General features: G+C 40.0%; 1 protein-coding gene and 1 long non-coding RNA gene across 5 annotated transcripts in view; one reads left to right on the top strand and one right to left on the bottom strand.

The window, feature by feature from the left end:
- SGCD (sarcoglycan delta) overlaps positions 1-15974 on the top strand; it is a 1076456-nt gene extending 1060482 nt beyond the window's left edge. For all 4 annotated transcript variants that reach the window (XM_013965725.2, XM_018050121.1, XM_013965722.2 and 1 more), the window contains 2 exons: positions 5976-6099; positions 7463-15974. In XM_013965725.2, the coding sequence (XP_013821179.1) occupies positions 5976-6099; positions 7463-7636 (298 nt within the window). In that variant the 3' untranslated portion in view covers positions 7637-15974. The remainder of the gene's footprint in view (positions 1-5975; positions 6100-7462) is intronic.
- The window catches only part of LOC106502364, a 201264-nt gene that overhangs the window by 28648 nt on the left and 151354 nt on the right, over positions 1-21262 (bottom strand). The window lies entirely within an intron of this gene.

The raw sequence follows: 21262 nt of genomic DNA, 5'->3' as shown, positions 1-21262 counted from the left end.
GCTAGCCAGGAGTGCTGTTTGTTTTATCTGAGGTCCTCACTCCGTCCTCGGACCTTCCTTTGTTCTGGTTTCATAGGCTTTTAGCCATGAAACTTCCTTGTCTTTTAGCCACTGCCATTCTGGACTGCTTTTTCCTATTCTAACTACCTCACAGCTGTCTTGAAAAAGTAACGTAAGAGGACTTGTCTTATGAAATGTAAAGAATTTAAAAGTAGTAAGTTAAAACACTTAATTGTTATCACAGGGATAGATGAATAGAATAATGAAATAGACTAGAAAGACCCATAAGTGTCTGGCAACATCATTTATGAAAGACCTAAATATAGGCTTTTCAGTATATGATGTTGAGATACTTCACCTGCATCTGTTTTTACCCCAACCTCAGACCATACACAAACATGAATACCCAATGAATTAGAGACTTAGCAAAACATAAAAGTTTTAAAAATAATATTGAAGAACTTTATGGTTTCAGTATAGGGAAGAATTTCTCAAATAAGACACAGAAAGCACAAATGCTAGAGGAAAAGATAAGAAAATTGGGGGCATTAAAATATAAAACTTTGTTCACCCAAAGATGCAAAGCATAAAATGAAAAGATAAGCTACTGCCTCAAAAGAAGGAATTATCAATACATAGCAATTGTTTTTGCTAAACAATTATTTTTGAGAATACATAAAGCATGATTATAATTCACACAAAGTCACACACAAAAAAAGACATTTCACTGAAGAAGAGTCCCAAATGGCTCACTAGCAAATAAAAAGATGCTTACCTCCATTACTAAACTAGGAAATGCATTTAAAAGACAATAGCATCCCATTTCACACTCATTTCATAATAAACAATATCAAATGCTAGCAAGAAACAGAATAAATAGAATAAACTCTATACATTACTAGTGGGAAAATAATAAAGCTGTAAATAAGCATACCCTAGGAGCTAGCAATGTCACTCTTCACCAGTGTGTCCTAAAGAAAATTTACAAATAAACACCGGGATGCACATCAGAGATGACTTAGTAGAAAAAAAAAAACTTGGGATCAATCAAAATGTCCAGCAAAAGGATGGACAATAAATCATGATGTGTGATTAACCCGAGGGAATCAAATAAATTATAGCCGGGCATGGCTGTTCCTCAGGAACAAACTGTTGAGGCCAAAAATAAATAAATCACTAAGTGGAAACATTCTGTGCATAAAGCTCAAAAACACATGATAGTGAAGAATTTATCATTTAAGCAGGCAAATGTAGTAATGTAATAGTACAAAGAAAAGCAAGAAAACAGTAAGCAAAATTCATAGTACTAGTTACCCTTGAGAGAAGGAAATTGATAGAATTAGGAAAAGAAGCTCAGGGAATTACAAATAATTTTTTTTTGCTAAGTAGGTGGTGAGTATACCTGGGTTGGGAAGATCCCCTGGAAGAGGGCATGGCAACCCACTCCACTTTTCTTGCCTGGATAATCCCATGGATGGAGGAGCCTGGCGGTCTATCCATCGGGTTGCAAAGAGTTGGACATGACTGAGAGACTAAGCACACGCACGCACGCACGCACACACACACACACACACACACACACACACACACGCAAGATCTATGGCAATGCCATGCTTTTTACCATATTTATATTTGGAGAAACCTTTGCATCAGTTCCAAAAGTTTAATCATTTGAAATAAATTTTTGTTTTCTACCAGTAGCTCTGGCAATAATAGGCCAGATTAGAATATCAGCTGCCTCCTGTCTAAAGCATCTCCATCACTTGCCATCTATGATTGCTCAGAGACTAGTTTTCCTTCAAGCTTTCTTATGGGTCACTCACTGACATAACCTATCCAGTCTTTGTGGACATCTGGTATGACAACGTTGTTTCAGAGTAGTGGTTCTCTAAGTGTGGTCCCCAAACTATCAGCTCAACATCACCTGTGACTTGCCAATAGTGCAGGCATTCAGGCACCACCCTGAACCTACTATATATAACTCATGGGAGCCTGGCAGGGGATTCTGCTGCTCAAGTTTGAGAACCACTGTTCTGGACAACACAGGCTAGCCTTAGGCCTCCTCTCCTAGACTTCCGTCTATTTTCAGGCTCTTTCAGTCCTCCCAGAGGAGTACATTTGCTCCTATCGGGAGCTGTATTCATTTCACAGAGTCTTCACCACCTTCCAAATCAGGAGGAAGCCTCCCTCCATTTTCCCTGCTCAATAACCAACTACTCAGTAGAGTCATGGTTGTTAATCTACGGTCAGAAATTGACTGAAATCACCACAAGAGTGCTTTATCTGCTCTGTGCAGGCCCTCAGGGCTCTTGTAGGAGCTTTTGTCACACTGGAAAGATTTAGCCTGTGCACATACTATTAAGTTTGCCTGAACAATAAAGGATGGTAAGATGGGGTTTGAAACACAAAGCCAGTTACCCTTTGGTCTCTGGCCAAGGAATTGCCATTTCTACCTTATTGGAGCCTTTGACACTAGGAAGCAGAGTAGCCGCGTTTCTTGTCACTTCCAAAGCTGTGAGAGGGAAAGAGGCAGCGGTCATTTCTAAGTTCACTTCTCTGGCCTGGGAGCCCTCCTGCTGACTTCAAAGCCCATAGGAGGTGGCGAGAGTAAAGGGAATTCCTAAGCCTGTCTGAAAAGCCAAAGCTCCAGCTGATAGTTCTCCAGGCTCCAAACATTGTTTTTCTATCTTGAAATTTTCCCCTCAACTATCATTTTGTATCAGCCATTCACCTTGAACAATATATATCAAATAGGAACACATTCACTGTATCCTGAATTTAATGTCACTGATGTCAACCGTTTCAGTAAGTTGTGAAAACCATTTAGGGTAGGAAATAAGTTTTCCTGTCACCTTACCCTTATTTACAGAGGTTGGTTTTGGAAATAAAAGTGCTAATTCCATGAAGAGAGAGTTGGCACTTACTTACAAAGCGTGGGGTGAAGACCTAAGGCACAGGAAAGAAGTCCGGTTTTCCTGGCACGGATATTATGCACTGGACAACACACTTAGGTTTGAATCTTGGTTTTTCCCTTTTACTAGATGTACAGCCTTAAGCAAGTCATTCACCTTAGTCTCCCTTGCTTGTACAACCAGGACTAAAGGAGTGCTGAAGGCATAGGATTTTGTCAGGATTAAATGAGATAACAGGCTTCCCAGGTGGTGTGATGGTCAAGAACCTGCCTGCCAGTACAGGAGATCCAGGTTTAATCCCTGGGTCAAGAAGATCCCCTAGAGTAAGAAATGGCACCCCACTCCAATATTCTTGCATGAAACAATCCATGGGCAGAGAAGCCTGGTAGGCTACAGCCCATGGGGCTGCAAAGAGTAGGACACAACGGAGCACACACATACCCAAAAGAGGTAACACAGTATACAACACTTCCCGCAGAGCCCAGCCACCTGCTAAGTATTCAATAAAGCATAGCTGATGTTTGTGGCAAGAAATAACACTAACAAAATAGGTCAGACCAAGCTGTCAATGGTTGGATATGTCCAGTAGCTCCTATATTTTCTAAGAAACTTGCAAGGGTTTTGATAAGTGGCATATTCAAAACTGACTTCAGGAAGATATATTTGTGTGTGAAGTACACTGGGAAAAAAAGGAGGAGTTAGACACAAAACTTGGGAGGTTTCAGTAGTCCAGATTAGAGGTGAACTAGTATATTGAGGATGGAGAAGTCGTGAATTACTCTCAGGGCAGGAATAGAGACCCAGTCGTAAAGAATGGGCATGTGGACACAGCTGGGGCAGGAAAGGGTGGGACGATCTGGGAGAGTATGATCGACATATATACTACCACGTGTGAAATAAATAGCTAGTATAAGGTACAGTGAGTTCAGCTTGAAGCTCTGTGGTGACTTTAGAGGGATGGGATGGCGAGTGGGTGGGTTCAAGAGGGAGGGCTATATGTATACATAGAGCTGATTCACTTCATTGTATAACAGAAATGAACAGAACATTATAAAGCAATTATACTCCAATTTTTTTTTAAAAAAAGCTAGTTAACCATTGTAATAAGGGAAGGAGAGAAGGTCAAAGGAAAGGGAGAGAGAATATGGTTTGAGGACTGTATCAAGGTGGAGAAATGCCATTGAGAAGATGGTGAACGAATGTGGAGGTAAGTAGGCAGTATTGTCAGAAGGGTAGTTGATGCCATGGGATGAATATTAGTGAAAACAGAAGGTTAGGCAATGCTAGGATAAGGGGGATGAGTCAGCCAGACCTTATAGGAGAGAAGCAAAGAAAATGGCAGAAAACCATCGGCAGATTTTAGAAGTAAGCTATAGGAAGAGCTCGACTGAGTTGGATTAAGTCCTAGACAAGGCTGAACTGCAGGGACATCATTCTATGCTGTTCTAGTGACAAGACCCACCCCTTCCTTGCCCAGATGTTCTAGTGAGAAAAACTGCAGGCAAAAGAAGTTTGCCATAAATCAAGATGGAACCATACTCAGCTCAGCACCAACATGGTGAAGATCTTGTGAGGAGGAAGGGGTAGGATGGGGGATTTTTCCCACACACAAAGGGGTGAGGTCACAAGGGAAAGGAGGACTGAAAGAGAAGCTCAAGCCAGCCCTTTCCAGAGGACTAGAGACTTCAGGGACCCAGACCTGGGAAACGGAGAAGAACCCTTTGTTGGCACCTGTGCAATATGGCTTGGAATCACTCAGGGTGGCACCCTACTGGTGCCTTGCTCTTCTTGCCACTTACTGATGCCCACGAGAATGTGCCCTACCCATGGGGGCTGGTGGAAGCAAAACATGGAGTCAGCGGTTGGCAGAGAGAATGACGTGATGTTCCTTTTAAACATGTTCAAAGTGTTTGAAAATTAGGAGTGGAGAAATATAAATGCAGAAAATTGATCTGATTTAGAGTGGTTTGGTGGCCATTGCCGAGAGCTGTGCTTTCTAAGTTGGAGTGTTTTATTTGTAACAGGGAAGAGGATCTTCATTCAGTTCAACTGGGTGATAGTGTTAAAATCTAGAATACTTATAGGATGAGTTTTAGTTCATATTTTTTGCATAAAATAAGATAGGCAAAAAACTTTCTATGAAGCATTATCCTCTTTTGTGCCAATAATTAGCACAGAGTGTGGCTGATTCTTTCTCTCAACTTAATTTACATACAATAAAATTCACTGTTGGATAGTATAATTAGTCCAAAAAGTTCCTGTAAACACATGGAGGTACGTAACTACCACTGTAACCAAGACAGAGAACAGTTCTGTCACCAAAAGAGCATCTACCCTTTATAGTTGAATCACTTCCCTCTCACTCCTAGCAACAACTTATCTATGCTGAGTCTTCTTTTGACAACTGCCTATTTAAGAAAGACCTGAGATTTCTTTATGACTTGCTAGTGTCATAACAGTCACAGCAGTAATAGTAATGATTAACACATATTAATCATACATTTCCAATGTGCCAGGCACCACTTGGAGCACTTTAGACATGAGGAAACTGAGGCTTTAAGAAATTTTGGAAAAGAGAGGAGGAAAGGACTTTCCAAGGTCATACCATGGCAGCCCCATGGCTTGGGTCAATCATGTCCAACTCCTAGGTCTATTTTCTTAACCTCTACCTGTTCCCAGGAAGACACAGAGTAGGGCAAACTGGAGAGAATACCTACCAATTTCAGGAATCTCAGTTTAGACTTGAAATTGCCTTACTCTAGAGATAACTTATGTAAGAAGTTGGTTAATCATGCTAATAAAGCAACAATCAACTAGGTGTAAGACAGAACAAAACTAGGAGCCTTAAACACCTTCCTCACAATCTTTATGGTGTGCAATGAAGATGAAGCCCAGATATGCTATGTCCACCCTAATAAAGTTGATCAGGCGTGTGAAGCAAGGGTGGAAGCACTTTCTCATCAGATACTGGTGTCATCTCAATACTCAGAAGCATCAGCTTCCTCCTAAATTTACTAAAAGAGTGAAACGCGATCTTGACTCTTAGCCTTGTGTATATTTCAGGTTGGAGTCCCCGACCCGGTCTCTGGTGATGGAGGCCCCAAAAGGAGTAGAAATAAATGCAGAAGCTGGCAACATGGAAGCCATCTGCAGAACAGAGCTGAGACTGGAGTCCAAAGATGGAGAGGTAGGCGTGAGAGGGACAGAAGCCCAGAGAGACACAGCTCCAATGAGCCAACGATTCTTCTAAGACACATCACTGCTTTGCCTCTGAAGTTGATCATACAGTGTAACAACAAAAAGAGACAATTGGGAGGTTTTATTTCTGGATCACATATATTGAACAGCCCAATTATAAGCCAAACCCACAACCCATAAAAGTTATGACCCATTATTTGTAAAGTGCTCAGCTAATAGCGCATATTATAAAAACAGAATTATAAGGACATCTGTTAAAATGAATGCTAACTCCAAACCCTCTCATCACCTTAAAATAGATTTAGTTGGCTGGTATAATTAAACTGTAAAACACACGAGACTAGTTAAAGAGAAGCTTAGTTTACTTGTAGTCATTTTTAAGTGTACATTGCATGAGTCTACTTTCACCAAAAATGGAAAAGTAAGATCTAACAGCTATCCCAAATCAGAACAAGTCAAAACCAGATAGGCAACGAGAGGCTAAGAGACGAAAGGCTGCAAATATTCATTCTCTTACCCCAATACAGTCTCACTTTGGTGAACAGAAGAGCTGCTTGTGTTTTTGCAAGCAAGGTAAGCCAAATCCCCAAAGAAAATACAATTCAAATGCAAACTTTTGAAAGTGCCTTCATCCTATTCATAAGTGAATTTTTCTATTTAAGATTTTTTTAAAGAGGAAAAATGAGTTTTTAAAGCAAAACTCGATTCTGCTTTCCATTTCTCCTTAGAGGTTATCAGCCCATCTACCTCTGTTCACTAAGCCCGACTTTTGATTGGTTTGGCATGTGCTATATTTGTTTTAACAGAGCAAGTCAGATAGAGCTTTCAGTGATCAAAACTGTCTCCACAGACAGCTGCAGACTCCAAACCACACACATTTAGAAGGAGTGACTACATCACAGATGCAATTTATAGCTATCAGGATCTGGACACTGGAGGGATCAATTATAATCCTGACATTTAAGCAAGAAGTGCTGCATGTTCTTGAAGCCCCACCCCATACCTAAATGTATAGAGAGGCTGAGAATAGCAAAGAAAAGAAAATAGTAAAGAAAATTGTTACCCTACCATTTCCAAATTTACATCACTCTAGGAATCCATTCACATTCCACATGATATACTATTACAAAATACTAATATATACATGATGTTGCCAGTGCAACACTGTCTGACTAGAGTACAAGCTTCTGGGAGGGAAGAGACTTGACCTATCTTGTTCATCCCTGAATTCCCAGCATCAACAATGCTGAGTACGTAGTAGGTACTCGTTCAATTTCAACTGAACATTCTTATCCACTGTTTTGGAATGTCAAGAGGATAAGTGACTCTTCCTTCCTGTTTCCTCTCTTTAGATTAAGTTAGATGCTGCGAAAATCAAACTACCTAGACTGCCTCATGGATCCTATACGCCCACAGGAACGAGGCAGAAGGTGTTCGAGATCTGCGTCTGCGCCAACGGGAGGTTATTCCTGTCCCAGGCAGGAACCGGTTCCACCTGTCAGATAAACACAAGTGTCTGCCTGTGAGACCATCTGTAGTGGACACTGCCGGCAGCATCCAGGCCTTTTTTGGCTTTAGACCCTGGTTGCCAGCTATTTTTACTAGAACACGGAAAGCCTATCAAAGACCTTGTGTGTGTGTGTGTGCGTGCGTGCGTGCGTGTGTGTATGCGTGAGTGTGTTTGCGTGTGTGGGTGGATATAAATATATATAAATATATATAAATAAATATATATATCCTCTGTATAAAATGAGGTTTCAGTACAAAAGGAACCATGGGTGACCCTGTGATATCCACTGTCATTGCTATCCCAACCCTGTCATGTACATGATAAAATCAAAACACTAATTTGGGCCCAATATTCTCCAGACCCTGCTGAATCACACAGTGTATCGACACTTACTGAATATCCCCCTACATGTTTGAGTAACAGCCTGTCTTTTCTTTTAGTGTCATCACAAGGCAGTGATGGCGGGAATTTGCAAGTCGCCCTCAGCGGCTAAGACCCCTGTAGTAAAAGCAGACCCTTAGTTCCCTTTATGAGCTTTCACACAGCCAGCCATCTCCTCGCTCTTCAAGTCAAATCCCTCTAGAAGTCAGACAGAGGAACTCAGACTGGCTGTGCTACTTTGGCAACCAAATGCATCCAGGCTTTCATGATTGTGGAATTTGGAGGATGGATTTTAGCAAAGTTTGAATGACTCTCCCAACTCCTGCTAGCCTCCTTCCTTCAAACCCGCATATTATCCCACAGTCAAAACAGGAGCTGTAAATCAGCACAAAATAGGATAACAGCTGCTCCTCAGTCGGCTGGAAGCTACTCAGAGGCCTGACAGACTAAGAATAAATGGCCGATATGTCTCTGTTTAAAGGGAAAAAAATGGCTCAAAATCTGTTACAACCTCACTTTTGACTTTTATCCAGCGGGCTCTTACCCAAAATGATCAAGTCAATCCAAATCCTCAAGAGTGGAACCCCCTACCCCTATGAGAAGCTATTGGGAGGTGGAAGTCAAAGAGTGGCATAGGGAACAGAATTATTTTTAAATATGTTTCTGGGGACTGGTAGGTAATTTAGAGGCACGCCTTTTATTTTTAAAGGCATGCACAAACACTCTGCCTCCAATCTTCTTACATAGTTTTTCAGTATTGGGATATTCATTTTCCTAAATTGACCATTGTTTTCTCTAAGAATAGTGACCCGAGAATCACAGCCATGCAGTACCATGTGCCCCCAGGAATGTTCATGGAATATTACTCTAGACAAGAATCAAGTGTCTTCCTTAGAATCGCTGTGTCCCCTGGTGCCCAGTGGTCCCTGCTTCCCTGCAAATGGCAGCAGCTCCCTAATTCCCGCCATCAGCTACCTCCCATCACCCCCACTTTCATCATCACGCTCCAGGGTCACCCTGGCCAGCTCTTGTGCTGGGACAGGAGATTACACCGTCTCTGTTCAAAGAGGGGGAAATGTGCCTGTGCCTTACGTCAATGCACTCAGCAAGGAGAAGCACATCCTGTTTATCTTGTTGTTACCTGTAGTTTATTTTGGGTGATTGGAGGGAAAGGGTAAAATGATGACCGGGCATCTTAAAAGCTGGTAGACAAACCAAGTGGCTGACAGATGTAGACTCCGAGGAGCCTGGGAGGGAGACATAACTGGTTTCTACCTCCCTGGATGCCACTTGGCAAGCAGTGGCCCCACTGAAGTCGTACTTGTAGGCCTGAATGGCATTTGTTTTTTCCTCAACAGGGTTCTACTTTTTCTTACTTCACAAGCAGAGGTGACATTTGCCATAGAAAATAAGAGGTTTGGTATTTTTGAGATGACACTCAAGCATCGGGGGGCTGAGATTGCACACATGGGGGGTAAAAACAAACTGTGTGTTGCTTGGTCACTTAGCAGTCGGGGGAAGAGGGATGGTTCTAGCTTGACCAGTGGCTCTGCTGGCTTCTGGACCCCGGGCTCCCTCCAGTCACTCCTGCTCAATATCCATAGAGAAGAACTGGATTGCTTAATGATGAGACCATATGATTGTTTATTTTGCAGCATTAGGGTCTAAAAAAGAAAATGGTAAAAAAAAAAAAAAAATCCAGTTGCTCTGGCTCAGTACTATTTATATATGTAGAATCACACTGCCAGAATCTGCATGTACCATATCCAGGGTTATTCCAAGCCAAGAAAGGCCCTCCTTGACAACTCGGAGCATCTACCCCATATCTTTCAGATCAACAGTAGTTATGAGGTTCTTTGTGGCTACATACCTGAAGACAAAGGGTTTTTGCGTTTTGTTGGGGTTTTTTTTAACAGAGACCATCTTTGCATTTTGTCATCTCAAGTACCTGTTCTAAGGATGACAAAGAAACAGAAGGTTCACTGAGCTCTTTCATCTAATTTTGTTCTAATCGTTAAATGAAAGTCTGAGAGGAGCACCTTGGGAATTTTATGCCAATAAAAAAGAGTGGTATGATCCCATTTGCAAAATTTAATCCTAAAAGTACTCAGATCACAAATAGAATAAAAAGAATAATAGCAACCAAGACTAGAAATCAAGCATCTATGGGGACAGACATGATATAAAATTCTGATTTTCATCTGTGCTGAGTGACTACAATATAGGTAACGAGCAGGAAGTTTGGCATGGATTAAATTATGTATTTCACTTCAGACTTTAGAATTCGGTAAATGCATATTAAGTCCTCAATGTACATTTTTCCCCCTAACTTCCTCCATGTCCCTGGTCATGACAAAACATTTCACCTGAATTCTGGGAAAAAAAAAAATCTCTTTTACATTAAAATCTGATAATTTTAATTTATAACAATGAAATGCTTTCTAATCTTTATATGCAGTATCACATCTCTCAGAATATTAAGAAGTGGTGGCATAATGAAGAGCTTAAATGAAATTTCAATATTCTAGAAGTTCTAGTATTTAAATATTTTTCAGGAAAGTTTCATCTCCAAATGTTTAGCACCTAGTTTATTGGATATCTGCTAATAAGTTGTTAAAGCTGAGTCTTAAGAAATGACTAGTATGAAGGAGGTTTTCAAAAGCCCTTTTGGTGTCATCAGTCTAGGTGGAAACTTGATATGAAGCTTTATCTTTCTGTTACCAAGAAATAGAACCTATAAACTTGAACTGGCTTTTAACTTCATTTAGGTCAGTTTCCGTTGGTTGATTTTCATTGTATGTCCAGCACCACAGACCAAAGATTGCTTGAGTCTTGACTCTAGCACAGGGGTCAGCAAACTCTGGTCCCTAAGCCAAATGGGACTCATCATCTGTTTTTGTAAATAAAGTTTTATTTTAACACAGCCACATCCATCCACTTACATGTTATGGAGAGCTGATTGCATACTGGACCAGCAGGGTCGAGTATCTGTGCCAGCAACCTCGTGGCCCAGTTACTCATGACACAGTTACTAATTGGTTTTTCAGCAAAAGTTTGCTGACGCCTGGCATAGAGGTCATGTGTAGTCTCATCTGTGTTGGACACAGCAGGAGGGAAAGCAAGTGATAGTGGTACATTTCCAGGCATGCTTGGGAGTATAAATATGTGGTTATAGAAAAGATGTTCCACCTTACATTGCACATAAAAGATATCCACTTGTCTGAGAAACACAGGCTCACAGGATTCTTGGGAAGAAGGAAGATGGAATTAGAGAAGGGCTGAGTGAAAGAGGAGGCTGTGATCCTCCAAAGGGTTTTCCTAGGATCCTTAATATATAGGGGTTCCTTGGGTTAGCATCATCGTATGACATGAAGTGAAGCAGGGGTCCTTTGATTTACATCTAGAATATCTTTCCTGAAGAGACTATTTCTGCAGTCTCTGCTTAGAGGTTTCTATCTCGCCTTCTCATATTCCAGAAAGACACCCATTCCATGGTCCTCTGAAGAATATTTTTGGCTTAACACATCTTTTTGCCATCCATCACCTCAGTTATTCACACCTACAGCAGACTTGTTCTCTTATGACTACGTCAGGCCTGAAGAGTTGGCAGGACCAATAAATAATTAGAAATATTCAAAGAAATATCTTAAAATATGTAAGAAGAAAAAATACAGAATTATTTCATGAAGCTACTGCTGGGGAGTTAGAGGTCAGGGGGAAAGGCTGCCTTGATGTTGTCTTCAAGGATCTGGGTCTTTGTTCTCTGGTGTAATAGGAGTAAAGGAAAGACCTACTTTGAATTCCAAAATCTCTGCCTCTGCGTGGTAAGGCAGGTTCCTCCCAGAGATTTGTCCCTTCAGTCAGCACCCCTGTTGCTAAACCAGGACTTCATATTCAATATTGCTAAAGTAGCATCAGTTATGAATGATTCTTTGTAAGTAGTAGTATTCCTGTTAGGGAAGGAAAGGTGTTTATTTTTTTATCCACCATTTACCAGTCTCTAATCAACATTAGTTAAAGGAATCCTTCAGCATTTTATCTGGATTCAACTAAGAGAGGATTAAATTGGCCTTCACAGGAGCAACTACATGAAAATATCGTGATTTATTTTAGGCAAAAGGTAGCCTGATGTTTGAACCAAGGAAGTAAACAGATCCATTTAAGCACTAGATCCTTATTTTTTTTAAGGCTCTCGGAAAGGTGAAAATCCCATTTAAGTAGGTTGTAAACATGACCCCTTTTCTCTATTTCTCTTGCTCTGAGAAATCTTAGGCACAAAAAGAGTAACAAAGCAGTTCCTGGAATGAGACATTTGCATGGTGCCCCAGTAGCAGGTAGAGGGAAAAAGTCATAATAAAAGAAACAACCTTAGAAAACAGGCCTTTTATCTCAAAGATAAAATGTTTCTCTTTTGGTCTTTCATCACTTTTTCCTCAGTGGAAGGCTCCCCTAGTCCCAACATATTTCCATTAAAATAGTCAAAGCTACTGCACTGGGGTGTCAGATGCATCTCTTTCTTTGTGGTAATCAGAATTTCAAATTACACAGTTGCCTCTGAATTTCTCATTCACAAAGCTAAACCACTGATAAGAGATAAAGCGCTCTGAAGCCCGCTGCTTCTTCCAGCACAGCACACCGCACACATTAGCACTTTCAAAAGCAATGTGATTTCTGTGGTTCTTAAAAGCTTTCTTCATAATGGAGTCCTTGAAATTTCTCAAGACAGATCTGAATGGCAAAGGGAAAAGAATTATTTGTGGGAGGTCCTCGTTTTGAGTATTGTTAGAGCACAAGAATAAAAGAAAACATCCCCTTGGGGGTGACTCATGATCCATGGGCTATTTTCTTTGGTTTTATCCCACCCCACATCTTCTTTTTAGATACTGACAGAGTAGGATATATTAGCATCTTCCCCTGGAAAAAAGAGCAGTTCAAAGCATGCAACAAGAGGTATGATGTCAGAACAGTATTAAGGATGTTAACCAAACCCATCAGTAAATAGTCTCAAACATACCAACAGCAATGCTGACTTCTTAACTTTTGCCCAACAAGTGGTAATATCAGTTCCACCTCCAGGAGGTTTGCAACTGTACAGAGGAAAACACTATCAACAGGAAGTATTTTTAGAGTTCAAATCCAGCTGTCGCAATGGGAAACCAGAATACTATTCTAAAACACCTTGTTAGGCACGTAGACACCCTCACTAGACAGTGAAGGGATTTCACTCCATCACTGAACATGACCTAAAGTCAGACAATAAAACAAGCTGACCTCTTTCAGACAAGAGAGAAGACCTGTCTTACCTAAAATCTATTCTGCACTCCTAGACTCCTCTGGTAATCCCATTTCTGTATTGTCTTCACAGCCTAATTCTATATTTGCATTATTTTGGTGAAATCAGAGACAGCTAAGATTTCCTAAATCCCAAGTTGATCCATAGGTTACAAAGGAGCAGTATAGCAAAGTACTGTCTGCGGGCAAAAGATATTTGATGACCAAGAAGACACGGATGCTTCTTTAGTCTCCATATTTATATAATCCACGAAGTCCTAACATTTGGGGGGATGTCATAGTTTCTTTTGAGGATCTGAGCAAGTCGTGAACCTTCTTCTCAAATCACACCCATGAATCTTACATAAGGTCAGAGAGGTCTCCTTGGCCCCACAGCCTATTCTAAAGCATGGCAAGAGCTGGGTTCTGTTTCTCCAATTATAATGATAATGTTTATGAACTAATATTCATTGAGCACTGTGCGCTAGCCACTGTGCTGCGTGTTTTATATGCATCCACTTATTTCATCCTCAAAACAGTCGAGTTTGGTTCCATTATAGTTCCAATCTACAGATGTGGAAACTGAGCCTTAGAAAGGCTGGGAAACTTGCTCAAAGTCACTAGTTAGAAAAGGGCGGGGCTGGAATGCAGGTCTAACTCCAGACCACTATGCTGTGAAGTCACCAGCAGGTCAAGCTATTTGTCAAGCTGTTAAGAAACGTCTCCTACCGGTTTTTAAACTAGTCCTTCTTGTGTGGATGAGACTATAAAACAGTAGCTCCTTTTTTTCTATCTTGTCTCATGAGTGACAGCACCCAGCACTAACAGAGAGACACCTATGGTAAAAATATAGAAGATCTGAGTAACAGAATCTGGTACCAAAAAAGAATAAAACACCAAATAGTTTGCTTTATGATTCTTGTTAAATCAGGCTCCTTCTCCTTATAAGTTCAAAGATGCCTGGGTTGTCAGCCTTACATTTAAGAATTAAACTTTAATCCTCAATGATCTACAGTTGAGGCTACACAAATAAGCATTTCTGCTCACACAACTCTCCTTCCCCTGTATTTCACTTCAAAAGACCAATGTCTTATTTTAGGTGAGTGCTTTGATACCAGTTGGCTATCATTCTTCCCTACATTTAGCTGTGGCAAGACTCCAGGAGAGAATCAAATAGAAAGGAATTCAACTGTCTGTATTTCCCTACAAGAAAATAAGACTGGCAAGAATTCAGTTAGCACCAAGCATTCAGGACCAAGCTGGCCCCTTTGGCTGGGATAATGGTTCGAGTCTCACACCCTGTACCTGGTCAGTCATCACTAATGGTCCATAATCCCACCTACCCCACGTGCAGAATTTTTCTTACCAAAGCACTCAGGCCATCATTACCAATTGATCTGAGTTGGAAAGGGGACCCACCTGCCAATTCCTGTTGCAACCGTGGCACACTTTAACCTTGAACCTGTACAGCTGACACCCGTGTTCTGGTTTCAGTAAAGAGGCTGGTGGCATTGCAGTGACTAAGGGAGCAGATGTATGCATCTGAAGTTCCTTATAACTTCGTGGCTTTGGGGCACTTTCATTTTCTAAGCCAAGGGATCAGGGTTTGATTTCTAAGAGTTCAAAGACTTAAAATCATTTTGAAGAATTAACTCAGCCAGGGACAATCGGAACAGGTTAAACTGGTATGCCCTTGTGCGGCTCCTATTAGCCTGCCCCTACCCAGAGCTTTGTAGTGGCGCAGTGGCAGAGGGTGGGTCTGTCCTGCTTTTTCTGTGTTTTCTCCACATCCCATGTCTGACCCCTGGAGGGCTACAGACAGAGCCTCTCATTGTTCCTAACACAGTCAATCCCAGTGCTAACCAGGGTCCTATTGTGCTCCTGTGGCTCTGCCACCTCTTAAACCTTAGTAAAGGGATGAACTAAAACTGTCAAATATCCTGTTTTAGGGTAAGTCATTCAGGGATTTTCTTTTACTGGTGTATGTGTCCAAACAGCAAATTAGGAAGGGATATCTTTAAAGGGTCTCATGGAACTAACATCACCAGAGCCAGCAGTCAGGTTCCCTGGCAGACACAGGAGATCTTGGCAAAGTAGAAGGAAGAGTCTGCAAACCTGAATTTGCGATGGACACAAAACTAACCTAATTTATAGGTAGTGTTTGGTGAGGCAGTAATAGAGTTTGCCATCCGTTAACCGCCTACCCAGTCAAGTTTCTCTCTTTTTGAGGCCACATTAAAGCAGAGGCATGCTTCGTCAGGAGATCAGGTTTGAGAAAGGAAAGGCAGGGAAACATCCATCTCTGTGCTGGCTAAACACACTCCTGGAGAAGCCAGATTCTGGTGCTTTCATAGTAAAGATAAGGTCATAAAAGTCCTATTTGCTTGGAGATTTTGAAAAAGGAACCCCAACCCCATTTCCCTAAAGCAATTGAGTTCAGCCTTTGGATTATTTTTTTTTAACTTGGTTTTTTGTTTTTCTCTCGATTTGGGTGTGATGTAAGAAGAGCTTTTTAGTTTTGTTTTGAATAACATCAATCCTTGCACACTCTATGCAAAAATTTTGTAAGCATTGCAATAATGCTATGAATTACAAGGAACTATTTTAACTTTATTACACTTTCTGTATAAAAAATTTGTATTTAATATTATTTCAACTGCAGTCTTGTAAAATATATTAATAAAAATAATGATTGGTAAGAAGGAAAGCACCCTTGTCCACTTCTTTAGGGAATTCCACTTGCACAGTTGATGAAACAGTTACTCCTATTGACTCCGCCACAGAAACAAATTTTAATGTTAACTTCTCTTCTCCTTCTCTTTGATCAGTGGCCTAACACGTTGTTAAGTCATTTTTTGTGTTTAGGAAGAGATTCGCACAGGCTGCTTTTTGAAAGAGAGCTTATTATAAGGTAACACCTGCCTAGAACTGGGGAGTCCCCAGGACTTGGAGAAGGTAAGGGAACAGCCATCCTCTACCACTTTCCTAAAGACCTGGACAGGCTCCTTCTGCTGTAGTTCTCCGCTCCCATCTCCAAATCACTGAAGAAGCCAGTCTGCTTGCTCTGCATTTTAATCAGGATACCTTAACTCCTGGTCAGCCTATGGATCAGCCGCCTGTAAGCCAGCTGCCCGTCCCCGGTCCAGTTTTTATCCTTTTCCGCAGAATACCCTAACCCTGCTTCCCAAATGGGGACAGTGTATGACAGAAGGATATCATGGCATTACACACCACAGTCAATCCTGCATTTCAGCATCTCGCTCTCCTGGCCTGCCAGAGTACCACATTTTTGAACGTACTATTCCATCCACCTCAAATGCCCTTCCAAGTCGCACCACCCTATCACAGGCTATCATCCTTCAGGATCCCATCCCCATGTCACCTTTTCTCTGTAGCCCTTATCATTCTTAAGTCCCCCATTAATTTGTTCTAATTTATTTCATGATCCTATGTTGTATTGTGATTTACCTATTTACCTATCACCCTGAGACCCTAGAATGCTTACATCCATTTTTAAAGTTTATACTGGAGTAATGACATATGAACAGATTCCCACAATTACATGTTAAGGTAGAGAGGTCATTTTCTCATCTAGAAAATCTAAGACGAATTCTATTTTACATATCCAATACATGGCAGAACCCATATGCATTCCCCATTGTACTTTCATCATAAGTTACACCTCCCATCAAATTAAGCTCCTGACTACAAATGATGCTGAAGCAACATTACAGAATCCTCAAAAGGTAAAATGCTGTAGGGAAAATTTTTCTCACAAGTGGGGTGCAGTAATTTTAGTACATGGTTTCCTTTTGGGGGAAAACTTACCAAAGAAATCTAAATCAAAGAGAATGAAGTCAGAGAAGTCACCATTCAAGATGCATTGGTGAAAAACATGCTGAAGCATGATAAGGAAACACTAATGAGAGAGGAAGGCTGTTACTGGTGACTTGAACTAATTGACATGATTGTTAATACAAAATTACAAAACAGATGAAATACTGAGTCGCTAAAAAGAGTTCTATTCATTTTCCTTCACAGAAGGAACTCTTTTAAAGTGGCAAATAGGTGTAAAACAGCAACTTTTACATTTCCTCCAACTTGACTCCTTTGAAAAAGATGTAAAAACTCTGTAGTTCAGTTAGCCACCAAGCCCCACTTTACCCAAGGAAAAGAGTCCTGGGTACAGAGCCAGGGAATGGGAGTCAGTGCAAAGAAATACATACATTTCAGGGAAAAAAAAAACCTGTGAATAGTATGTATGAATTTGCTTCTCCAATTAAGTTCAATGACAGGCTAATTTTAGTCTGTGCATGCTAATTTTAATTATCCTCAATAACACCAAATATTTGGTGTTTGGATCAGTTTACAGCCCCCCCTAAGACCCTCCTGACCCATCAATGGAGAACCGAGATCTGCTTTGAGACTCCCTGGCACAAGCAATTAAACATAATAATAGAATCCTTGTGAGATTATTTCAAGGAAAAACTTAGAATGTAAAATGGGTAGATATAATGTGGGAATACTATCTTCCAAATTATGGTATATTTTCATTGAAAGTAAGCATTTTGGGATGGCAAAGTTGAGGACAGTGGATATTAAATCAAGGTAGAAACTGTAACATGAAATCATCTAATTTAATCTATTAAAAGACCAAGTCAAGAACTGCACTTAAAAACTTGGTGGGCAAAATTAACCTATAAAACTTAAATAAGAAGAAAATATTTTACAGTAGACTTCATGGTAAAAAGTATTAGGGGAACTTAATTATGATGATATATAATGATAAAGTTCCTGTCTTGCTGACTGTATATAATTAAACCATTATGCTGAACAGGAAAGTAACAAAAACCCCAAATCCACAACTTTGAAGTATAAGAATAAGGAAAATAGTTGACAAATATAATTGCTCTTTATAACTTACAAATTGGAAAACCATTATACATACAAAACACATACACTCCCCTTATGCATGTCATCATAAAAACTTCCCTTTGACTGTCCCATGATCATATAAAATAAATATAATCTGTAAATGAAAACATTTAAAAAAAACTCTTCATTCTATATTCTCTGAAAGTAGAAATGGATGGTATATTTAACATAAAACCCTAGGAATTTCAGATTGAAATATATTTTCCTAACTAATTGGTGATTAGCCTATTTAAAGAATGAAAAACTCTACAAAGTATGCTGTTTGGCCAAAGCAGTCTTCTGGCATGATAAACTTATCATAGGAAAATGAATAAACAAAGCATTCAACTTAAGATTTCAAAATAATCAACAAAAGAACAAATATAAATAATAAACATAAGGTGGCATAAATAATTCTAAATTCCATCAGGGAAGCCCTATTAATAATTCTAAAATTTACATCGTAATAAGTAGAAAGCAAAAACCTAAGACAAAACTGCTAAGTATTGAAAAACATGAAAGCAAGCTTAAGAGATATGTAAAAGTTTAAATGCTATAGCGACATGCTATTCTCTTATAAGAAAAATAGAAAACTCCAATCATGTACAATTTTAAAAATCAGTTCAAATTTAAAAAGTTAAAGTTAGTGCTTGTTTCTTAAATAAAAATGTAATAGGTTTGCTTAGGAAATTCTATCCAAGATATACTTTTTCTGATATTAACTCATATATTTTACATATAATATATATGCATAAACATTCATAAATCTATGCATAAAGAAAAACTACCATAGAGTTGCTGTAACCTATGCTTAAAAATGTAAAGATTTTGGAGAGACAAATATAAAATTAAGAGACCAACTCTTAGCTGAACAGACTAAAATTGATATTTTTTAGCTCCAACTTATTTTACATGTTTAACAATATTCCAATCAAAATCCCAACAGAAATTTTCTTGAAAGTAAAAAATAATTCTAAATTTTTTCAGGCAAAATTATTTTTTTTTAAAGTCAAGGAACATTGCATACAAAAAGCCACTAAAATGATGTAAACCTAACAGGCTATTTAAAAGCACAAAATAGCAGTGATGAAGATAGCCATATTTCAAAAACAAAAGAGAAAGATCATTGCACTTGGCATTATTTCCCTACCAAGAAAATACCCTCTCCTTTCTTCATCCTGGCTCACCCCAGCTCACCTTCTAAGACCTGGCTCAGACATCTTCCCTCTCAAAAGGTTTCTCTGACTTGCTTCTCGGTGGAGTGAGCAACCCTTTGTACCCTCAGGGAACTCTGAACAAATCTCCATCAAGGCCTCCCTTGTACCAAAGCAACCTGTCAGTTCTTCTACTCATGCCACTAGAATGAGAGCTCAAGAACAAAGGCACAGCCTCCTCAGCATTTTACCACCTAACCTAACCAAGTGTCAGGTGCATAAACAGAAACGGTTGAACAGACCAGAAAACTCAGAAACAGACTCAAGTGAATTTGTCTTATATCAATGTATCACTTCAATCTACTTTTTATTCGTAAGCACTCCAAAACAGAGAGCAAGAACAAGATGGTGACTTCTGCACTCAACATACAAGTGAGCAGCCTTGACAATGAAACAAATAGCTGCAGATATGAACTATTAATGAGGTGCCAGGGAAACAGGTAGCTGGAATACCATTACAAACCAATAGAAAAAGTGCTATTTGATTGTTACTAGGGAAACCGATCAGCAATTGTTTTGGTGAGGGTAGGGAGGGGAAGTTTCAGATCCCCCCCTATAATACCTCTAGTGGGTCAGAGTGAAATATGTTTATTCATCTAGTATCAACTGAATCTTTATTCTCCTCTAAATGAGTAACACACACTCCTTTCTCTTGACTGTCTCAAGAGTCTAGCAGGATAAACAGAGATCTGAAAAGGCCAACTATCACGTAATGTGTAAAAGATAAAAATAATAGGAAACTGACAAGCAACCAACCTATGACGTGAGGAAGAATGACAACAGAAATTGCCAAGAAGAAAAGACTAACATATTCAAATACACAGTTCTCTAAGTTCCTGCCTTCCCCACACCACACCTCACAGAGAACTATTTTTAAAACAGTAAAAAACAACTGGGCTTCCCAGGTGCCACTAGTGGTAAAGAACCCACCTGTCAATACAGGGACATAAGAGATGTGGGTTCAATCCCTGTGAAGGGAAGATCCCATGGAGTAGGATATGGCAGCCCACTCTAGTATTCTTGCCTAGAGAATCTCATTGACAGAGGAGCCTGGCAGGCTGGAGTTAATGGGGTCACAAAGAGTCGGACATGTCTGAGCACACAGAGAACTCTTTTTAAAATAGTAAAATAATAGCATTAAGTAAGAGAAATGGTTAAAAATTTTGTGTTTTTAGGAACCCATGCAAGTTAATAAAGAACCAAGACATCACTAATAAGCAATAGTTAGTAATAAGCAAGTAATCCACACAGGTTGGTCATGGAAGAAAAGTTATGACCAACCTAGACAGCATATTAAAAAGTAAAGACATCACTTTGCCAACAAAAGTCCATCTAGTCAAAACTATGGTTTTCCCAGCAGTCATGTATGGATGTGAGAGTTGGACTATAAGGAAAGCTGAGCTCCCAAGAATTGATGCTTTTGAACTGTGGTGTTGGAGAAGACACTTGAGAGTCCCTTGGACAGCAAGGAGATCAAACCAGTCCGTTCTAAAGGAAATCAGTCCTGGGTGTTCATTGGAAGGACTGATACTGAAGCTGAAGCTCCAATACTTTGGCCACCTGATGCAAAGAACTGACTCCTTGGAAAAGACCCTGATGCTGGGAAAGATTGAAGGGGGGAAGAGAAGGAGATGACAGAGGATGAGATGGTTGGATGGCATCACTGACTCGATGGACATGAGTCTGAGTAAGCTCCGGGAGTTGGTGATGGACAGGGATGCCTGGCGTGCTGCAGTCCATGGGGTTGCAAAGAGTCAGATATGACTGAGCAACTGAACTGAACTGACTGAACTGATAATCCACACAAACAAAAATACACCCTTTTTTCCTTCTAAAACATTGGAAGATGTAACAGAGAATAG

Source organism: Capra hircus, chromosome 7 (genome assembly GCF_001704415.2).
Source record: "Capra hircus breed San Clemente chromosome 7, ASM170441v1, whole genome shotgun sequence".
NCBI classification, from domain to species: Eukaryota; Metazoa; Chordata; class Mammalia; order Artiodactyla; family Bovidae; genus Capra; species Capra hircus.
This window is presented reverse-complemented; position numbering and strand designations above follow the sequence as displayed.